The sequence below is a fragment of the Phaseolus vulgaris genome, chromosome 5 (genome assembly GCF_000499845.2).
Source record: "Phaseolus vulgaris cultivar G19833 chromosome 5, P. vulgaris v2.0, whole genome shotgun sequence".
Taxonomy (NCBI): Eukaryota; Viridiplantae; Streptophyta; class Magnoliopsida; order Fabales; family Fabaceae; genus Phaseolus; species Phaseolus vulgaris.
This window is the reverse complement of record NC_023755.2, coordinates 34,451,757-34,461,440: the sequence shown is the minus strand read 5'-3', so window position 1 is coordinate 34,461,440 and position 9,684 is coordinate 34,451,757. Positions and strand designations below refer to the sequence as shown.

The 9,684-nt window shown below is 26.3% G+C and overlaps 1 protein-coding gene across 1 annotated transcript; it reads right to left on the bottom strand.

Moving 5' to 3' along the window:
* Positions 1-3,792: 3,792 nt before the first annotated feature.
* On the bottom strand, positions 3,793-4,353 carry LOC137834365 (uncharacterized). The gene has a single exon (XM_068642421.1). It carries the CDS (start codon positions 4,351-4,353, stop codon positions 3,793-3,795), a length of 561 nt encoding a protein of 186 aa, XP_068498522.1.
* Between the last annotated feature and the right edge of the window lie 5,331 nt (positions 4,354-9,684).

Below are 9,684 nucleotides of genomic sequence, written 5' to 3'. Positions count from 1 at the left end.
ATTACTCTTTACATTTTTTTATTAGATTTAAACGTAAGACTAATAAGTTACTTAGTAACTTATTTAACTAATTTATAAACAAAAGTATGTTGCAAGTACTTATTTGAGGTTTTTAATTTATAATGATTTATAGTGGATTACTTTTTAATTTTTTATAGTTCAAATTAAAAAAGATTTAATATTATGAATTGAAGTAATCAATATTTGATTACATGAAAATTAGATGTGAAAATTGTGAGAGAAAAAAAATTAGATGTAGCACTATTTTAAATTGAGAAATAAAAAATAAATAAAAAATAATTTTGATTAATACTCATTACATTAACTTATTTAAGATGACAATAAAAAATTATACAACTTTTAACAAATAAATAAAATTAATAAAAAAGTTTAACAAAAATGTACTAAATTAAAAATTCTAAAATTATAATTACTTAATAATATATTTTTATTTAAAACACACAAATTTTATTTATATAATAAAATTTATGTAATTATATCCTTATGCTATTTCACATTTTTCAGCATATATATTATATTATATATAATATCCTTATTCTATTTATATTATATTATCAAACACTCTTAATCTAATAAATTATTTTATGAACTCAAAATTTATATGTCAAAAACTTATTATCGATTAACTTATTAAGAAGTCTTTGTGAATCACAACATAGAATTTCTCTTCCGCAACATATATTAATATTCAATGAAAAAAACCTCAAATTTTAATTAAGAAGTATAATAAGTATTGATCCGACCTCAAGTTCCTTGGGCAGCATTACTAAGATCAATCACTGCATCTAAGGTATTGTCTGCTTTGAAGGTCGGTGTTCCGTCACGGTTTTGTTCTTAAAAGACACATTGGTGGGTTGAGGGAAGATGGAGTATATAAATTGTCATTGGCCTCGACTCCTGAGCGATGTGAGACTATATTGGCATACGAGAATAAGTATAACTTATACCAATACATTAAATAAAAATAAATTTTAGAGACAAAAAATGATTAATTACTATTGTGAAGTCATGGGCCGATCTGGTTGGGAAGGTCTGGTTGAGAAGGCCTTTTAGCTTCATGGGCTTACGCCTGAGGCTGAGGGGTTGTGAGGTCATGGGTCGATCTCATTAATAGGGCGAAACGGCTAGGAGGTCGATCTGGATAGTTAATGGAAGAATCTCATTTTAAAGAGGGAAGAACATTAACAAGGGCAATGGACTGGATACGCGAGATAGAGAATAATGAGGGAATAATGGTTGGAAAGAAGACTAGATACATGAAAGACTTAGTATAAGGGGGAGGAGAGGTTGGGCCAGAAACCACTGTTTCTAGTTAAATTTTATTATCTAAATTAAGAGACGCATCTCTTGATTAGAAAAACTATATTGACTAAATTAAATATTATTTATAAGCTAAAAAATTAGTAGTATCTAAATTAATTTTTATTATTAATAAAGAACTATAAACTAGTTTCTAAATTGGTATATGAGTAATTACCAAAATTTTAGTAATCAATTATTTTATATTCTAAAATTGGTAACTAAAATATTTAAAAACTAATTAAATATTAATTAATTAATTAGATACAAATTTAAAATTTAGTTTATAAATTATTATGAATAATACAAATTATTTTAGATATCAATAACTTTTTATTTATAAAATAATGTCTAATTTAGTTAATATATTAACTAATTATTTTTTATTTAATAATTTTTTAATTTTATAGTTTAAATTAAAAAAGATTTAATATTATGAATTGAAGTAACCAATATTTGATTACATGATGATATCATGTGAAAACTAAACACAGTGAAAATTGTGAGAAAAAAAAACAAATTGGATGTAATACTAGTTTAAATTGAGAAATAAAAAATAAATAAATTTCTAAAATAAGTAAAAATTAATTTTGTTTAATACTCATTACATTAACTTGTTTAAGATGACAATAAAAAATTATACAACTTTTAACAAATAAATAAAATTAATAAAAAGTTTAACAAAAATGTACTAATTTAAAAATTCTAAAATTATAATTACTTAATAATATATTTTTATTTAAAACACACAAATTTTATTTATATAATTATATCCTTATGCTATTTCACATTTCTCGACTTTTGAGGAGGGAAGTGGATCCCCCTTGCTAAGGAGCTTTTTCGGGCCTCACGGTGGGCGCCAATGTTCCGACCTCAAGTCCGTTGGGACGCATCGTTAAGGTCAATCACTGCATCCGAGATATTGTCCGTTTTGGAGGTCAGTGCTCTGTCATGATTTTGTCCTTAAAAGGCGCCTCAGTGGGTTGAGAGAGGAGGGAGTATATAAACTACCATTGACCTCGACTTCTGAGCGATGTGAGACTATATCGATATACGGAAACAAGTATAACTTATACCAATACAAGAAATTATTAAATAAAAATAAATTTTAGAGACAAAAAGTGATTAATTACTATTGTGAAGTCATGGGTTGATCTGGTTGGCAAGGTCTGGTTGTGAAGGCCTTTTAACTTCATGGGCTTACGCCCGAGACTGATGGATTTTGAGGTCATGGGTCGATCTCACTAATAGGACAAAACGGCTAGGAGGCTGATCAGGATAGTTAATGGAAGAATCTCATTTTAAAGAGGGAGGAACGTTAACAAAGGCAATTGACTGAATACGCAAGATAGAGAATAATGAAGGAATAAAGACTGGAAAGAAGACTAGATACAGGAAAGACTTAGTATGAGGGGGAGGAGAGGTTGAGCCGGAAACCACTGTTTCTAGTTAAACTTTATGCTCTAGATTAAGAGACATACCTCTTGATTAGATAACTATATATACTAAATTAAATATTATTTTATAAGCTAAAAAAGTTAGTAGTATCTAAATTAATTATTATTAATAAAAAATTATAAACTAGTTTCTAAATTGGTATCTGAGTAATTACCAAAATTTTAGTCATCAATTATTTTATATTCTAAGATTGGTAGCCAAAATATTAAAAACTAATTAAATATTAATTAATTAATTAGATACAAATTTAAAATTTAATTTATAAATTTTTATGAATAATAAAAATTACTTTGAATATCAATAATCCTTTATTTATAAAATAATGTCTAATTTAGTTAATATATTAACTAATTATTTTTTATTTAATAATATTTTTTAATATTATATTTTTTCTTTTAAGTTTTTTCCTTAAATATAATAATAACTCTATACTTTATTTGATAAGGTGTTACCGATAATTGAAGAAGTTTTTTTTAAAGTGTTTTGTCTTATATGGTATTAAAGAAACATTTTTCTTTTTTAAATTTGTATCAATCAATATCGGGAATTGTACTTCATTAAGCCGTTTAACTTTTAGATGAATAAAAAAATTGACATTAAATATATTTATTTTTATACTTATTACATATTTACTCTACAATTTCTATAATTTATTTGATATTTTAATATTTACTCTACAATTTCTATAATTTATTTAACATAAAATATCTACTTTCTTGTAATTTTACAACACCAGACACTTCTTGAAAGAGTTAAGAACAAAGTTAACATCAGTTTTCTTTAACAAACAAATTGTCCATGTTCCATGCCCTAATAATCAAGAACAACACAGCACAAGCACGTATGAATGTATTAGAGGCATATCTCGAATGCTAAAGTAAATATATAATCCAAACTAATCCCAAAAATAAAATAAAAAAAGACAAGAAGAAACAACATAAACAAAACTTTAGTTAAATGAATTGAAAAGAAGATCAATAGTACTTGTGCTGAAAAGCCCTTGACTATAACCAATCAAAACTTGATTTTGGATATGCAATTGCTATTAACATTACTAGAGGCTATATTCATGGAAAAGTAACAAGTGCAATAAACCGTCGCCTTCAATTTGAAAATCTTGAACATGCGAACTTTCCCTGGCATTGCAGCGGTTGATGTGAAATTCAACGATCCAGTTAGAACATCTGGAAAAAAATTGGAATCAGCGACCAACTTTTGTGGCATGAAATTGGCCGAAGTGGTGACAGTAATCTGCTCTCGTGCTGGCACCGACTCTCCCTGTATTGGAACTTCACCCACAACGGTATCGTGAAAATTCACATAACCAGTGGCTTTGGGGTATTCAAAGCTTCCATAGTTTGGATTCTCCATAGTGATCACCATTCCCAGACTCACATTTGAAGTCAAATTGCTCATAAGGGACAAGTCAAAATGTTCAAGACCAACAGGTTGGACGATGATGTCAGGATCCCTGGGTTTAAAAACTGTTAAAAATAAGGTTACAGTGGCAATTGCAACAATGATCAGAAGGACTAGAGACAAGGCCAAGCAAATCTTGAGACCTTTGTTAGCCATGGTTTATGATTCTGGCTGGCTAGATGGGTATTACTGAGTGAGGGACGAGAAAATTCAATTCATACAAGTTTGAGATTGTGTGTTGGATTATATAGTGAGTGGGTGGCTATTTTATAGATCTATAGAATGATTTGATTCAGGGAGATCCTAAAATTGATTTTTTTTTCTCATGATTAAATTGGTATTTTATCAAAACAAATATTGGGTCAAAACGTTTGCACTTGATTCCTAATCTGAGAAACCTAACGCGTAAACAAACAAAAATCCATATTATATGTGATCGAGTTACATGATCAGTTTTTTGTACCATACAGTTCTTTTATTTTTATTATTCCGTATTTGGCGACTAGTTAATACATACGTTTTGCGTTTTGCGTTTTGCAGGCCAATACAAAATGAAGCATAATACAAAAATGCATTTATTTGACTATTATTGCAATACACAAATAGGTGGCGGAAACAATAAGAAAAATCCAAAACTGTGAAAAAGAAGAGAGCGTTACTCTCATTGCCTCAATCATGTTCTTTAATAAGGATTATCTAGTATTAAATATATAATTAATGCAGAAAGTCCTTAGATAATTGTTGAGTAACGGACTACTTCTAAATCTATTTGTTGATGTTTAGTTTTGTAAGATTGGTTTGAATCTATTTTAAGTGATGAACAAGATGTTTACGAGCATCTTAGTAGTAGATATAGTTGAATTTATTCTCGTTGTTATTTTCTTATAAGAAATCAAATTGATTTCTAAGTTTTGAGCTGAAAAGATGGATAAAGAGAAATCATTAACTGAAAATAATGAACTAGTTCAAATATCCTGCAGAACGTCCTTCTAAAGTTGAAGTGAACGTCAATAAGATGACCTCCAAAATAGGTTAACCTAATTAAAAATAATGATAGTAACGTACATCAATATAATAGATATATTTTATTACCACCGCTAAATACAAACAATGATTAATCTGATTGAATTTTTTAAATTTAATGCATGAGTTTGGTCTAATGTCCCATTCTTTTGTTTTCTTTATTTTATTTTTCATATGTGAGATGAAGGGAGTGTTAACTTAATATAGGATTTAGGAGTGATGGACAATAATCCTTACCATTATTTTTATTCATAATTTGTAAAATGTATTCTTATAATTGTTTTAATTTGAGAATATGTTTAGTAAGATTAATAAGGTAGCTAATAGTTTAATAATTTTATAAATTATTATTAATTTATAAACTAGTAAATATTTAATATTAAAGTAGTTTATTGAACAGAAAAATATAGTGTAGAGAAAAATAAAGCTAAGGCTGAAATTTTAATTTGTCTGATGAGAGAAATTTTTAAAAAAAAGTGACAAGATTATTTGATTTGAACCGTGGAAGGAAAAAAAATTAGACAAACTTTATTCTTCATAAACACAAACTTTTCATTTGGTTTTATGGTTTGGGTTGAAAGGAATTCATGCATCATATTAGAAACATGAGTTGTGCAACCATAATCAATCCACCAATAATTATGTGAAACTTAGTTTGATTCAAAACATACATAATAAGGATTATCTAGTATCAAATGTGTAATTAATGTAGGAAGTCCTGAAATAATTGTTGAGTAACGGATTACTTATATATCTATTTGTCCATGTTTAGTCTCGTAAGATTGTTTTGAATCTATTTTAAGTGATGAACAAGATTGTTTTGACTTAGGTCTCTCCTTTGAGGTTATTTTCATGTCGGGACTTAGACATAGTATTTGACCACAATACTCTTCATTTTTTAGTTCCATCAAGTAGTCTTTAGTAACATGAAAGATATGTTGCAATATTGCTGTTTTTATTTTCTATATTTATTTATTTTTACATTTTTCTTCTTCTCAATTTTAAGCATTAAGTGTAGCAATTACATTAGATTTTTTTTAGGATTTTGCATTTAGGCTAGATAGAAACTTCAATATTATTTGTGCGTTCAATATTAATTAATAATAATTGAATTTGATTTTTTTATAATTATGTCCTGTATTTTTTTTACTTGAAATTAAAATAATTACATCATCAATAATAATGAAAACAAATACTAATTTATGTTTATAGATTCAACTTTTATGTTGTTGTAGAGTTTAATTTTTTATTTTCTTCATTCTTAATTTTTTTTTTAAATTAAACATTTTTAATTTATTACTTTTTTATTTTTATTTTGTAAAAACTCATTTTTTATTCATTAATTATATTTCTAACTATTTTAAACATTAAAAATACTTATTTTTTAATATATTTAAAATTAAAATTATCAAATATATATATATATATATATATATTATTTATTTATTTTTGAAAAGGTGTTAGATAGGAAAATAAAAAATAAAAGGGTGTTAGATAGGGAAATAAAAACAAAAGGGTGCTAGATAGGGAAATAAAAACAAAAGGGTGCTAGATAGGGAAATAAAAGTGTAAATGATGCTAGATAAGGAAATAAAAGTTAAATGGTGCTAGATAGAGAATTGAGCCTACACTTTTAAGTGGGTTATTAACAAACAAAATGTACTTAACTATGCAATGCCACATCTACTTTCATTAAAAAAATTACATCAAAATAATAATAATAATAATAATTATAATAATTATAATAATTATAATAATAATAATAATAATTATAATAATAATAATAATAATAATAATAATAATAATCTTTGCTTAAATTTTTTTTTTTTTAAACTAGGATTCATAAGATTGAGGAAAAATATCTTTGATGGAGAATCATAAATTTGAGCAACCAACTCTAATACTACATGTAAAAAAATACATACATAATGCATAACTATACACATCATAAGGATATTTCAATTATGATTCTTACACATCATATTCAATTGTAATAGAGAGAGACACTTACCTCCACAATAGTCTCTATATGAGCAGTTTCTTTAATATCTTTTTCTCAATCTATCTTTTGCAATTCCTTTCTTTTCATGTTCTTGATTGATGGTCCGTCAACAACTTCCTTACAGAGACCGAACTCGTTTTTATTCTTTATCAATCTCCATTAGATTAGGTCATTATTTTTTTTTTTTTTTAGTAATGAGTTTGATTTTTATAAAAATAATTATTCTTATAAATGTTGAAATACTTGGTTTTACCTTATACAAATTTCCCATTTTTCCAACAGTTGTTTGATGAAAACAGGTTTGTAAAAGCACCCAACTATACATAAATGTTGAAATGCCTGTTTTTAACCTTTGTATTTCTTTTAATTCCTATAAAGTTCAAATCACAATTTTTAGTTTCTAATATTTATTTTTAAACAACAAATAATATTTATTTTATAAATCTTAAGAATATTTTTTAAACTATCACATAACATTACGTTGTAATATTATTACATGTCACTTTATCTTAATTTTTTTTTTTAAACACAAACGGTTATCATCATATAATAATACAGATAAACATATCAAAATTTTATTTTAGAGAGACAAAAATAAAAACAAATTACAAAACAAAAACCAAAACTAGTACGCATGGTAAAACCGTCTTTAAGTCTTTTATTTTTTTTTTAGTTGTTGTTCTAAAATAGAAAATACTATTTTTTTCAATTTATTCAAGTTAAATAAAGGAAAAAATAAATACAAACAAAAGAAGTAAATTTACTAATTTTTTATTTTTTCTCTATGACATCTAATCTTAATAAATTTTATTTCTTTCTTTTTTTCATATTGTTTAATATTTGGTATAGAAAATATTTATTACACGTTATATTAGAAGATGACGCAAAAGACTTAAAAGGATTTAAAATGTTACAATTAAACTCCGAATTAAAAATAAGGAACAATTTGTAAGTAAATAATCTAAATTTTTTAATTTTTAGATGCTGATATTCCTTTCTCAAGTGATCTACATACCATGGTATTTTTATATATCAATACATTATAACATTTATATTGAAAAAAATTACGATACGTAGAAGTTTGTTTTACTAGTTATGCTAATCTAATTATTAACTAAGAGTAAGTTAAATTCTTAATTTATATAAAAAAGATAAAGAATCAAAAATTGGAAAAAAGACCTTAAAAGATGAAGTTAAACTCATCATGAAAGCAGTATTTGAGTTTTAAAGTCAAATTTATCAGTCTTAACTTCTAGTAACATAAAACTTGAGCTAAGGGTAGTGCATGACATTTTTCTCAACTTAGAGAAATTTAAGATTGAATGTTTTGATGTGGCTTTAATTAATTAACATAAAATATTAAAGGGAGTTAGTGTCTTTTTGTTCAAATATAAGTTTTTCTTGAGTTAGTTGATGTTGTTTAAATGTTCTGATTTTTAAAAAAAATTAAGACTTTTGTTTATAATCTTAATTGTAATAGTACTCCTGGTCCGGATGGGTTTGGTGATGTTTGTTGGGATATTATTGGAACAAATGTTTGCAATGTTGTTCAATAATTTTTTAAACAAATATGCATTCTCCTTGGAATGAACAGTGATGTGATATATCTCTTATTCCTAAGATTCAGGATGCTGACTCCATTAAATATTACACGTCAATTGTTGTTGCTAATTTCAAATTTAAGATTATTTCCAAGATACTAGCGGATAGGCTTGCACTTGTGGTTGCTAGAATCATATCTCATAATCAATATGAGTTTGTGCAGGGTAGACAGATTCAAGATTGCATTGGTATTGCCTCTGAAGCTATTAACATGCTTTCTAAAAAGGTTAGAGGAGGTAATGTGGCTTACAAATTTGATATTCATAAAGCCTTTGACACTCTGAGTTGGAAGTTCTTATTATTAGTTTTAACACGCTTTGGTTTTCACCCCTCGTTTGTCGATTGGATTAGTACAATTCTTCATTCAACCATGCTTTCTATCAAAATAAATGGCAATTTGGTGGATTTTTTTTCCTTGCAGTAGAGGTGTCAGACAAGGTGATCCTTTGTCTCCTTTACTTTTCTGTCTTACAGAGGAAGTTCTTAGTAGATGTATCTCTAAGCTTGTGAATGATAAGAAAATTTTACATATGGCTAGTCCGCAAGGTTATCTCACTCTCTCTCATATTTTATATGTTGATGACATATTTGTTTTCTATAGGGGGATATTAAGTCTCTTAGAACTTTGAGTATTTTTCTTAAAACATATGGTGATTTTTCTGGTCAATATGTTAATAACTCTAAAAGTAGTTTTTTCAGCATGGATAATTCTGTAAGATTTGTCACCAAAATTCAATGTATTCTTTCTTGTAGTCATGGTTGTTTTCCTTTCAATTATTTAGGAATGCCTATCTTTGTTGGTGCTCCAAAGTGTCGATTTCTTCAACATTTGCCTAATAAAGTCAAATTGAAGCTAGCAT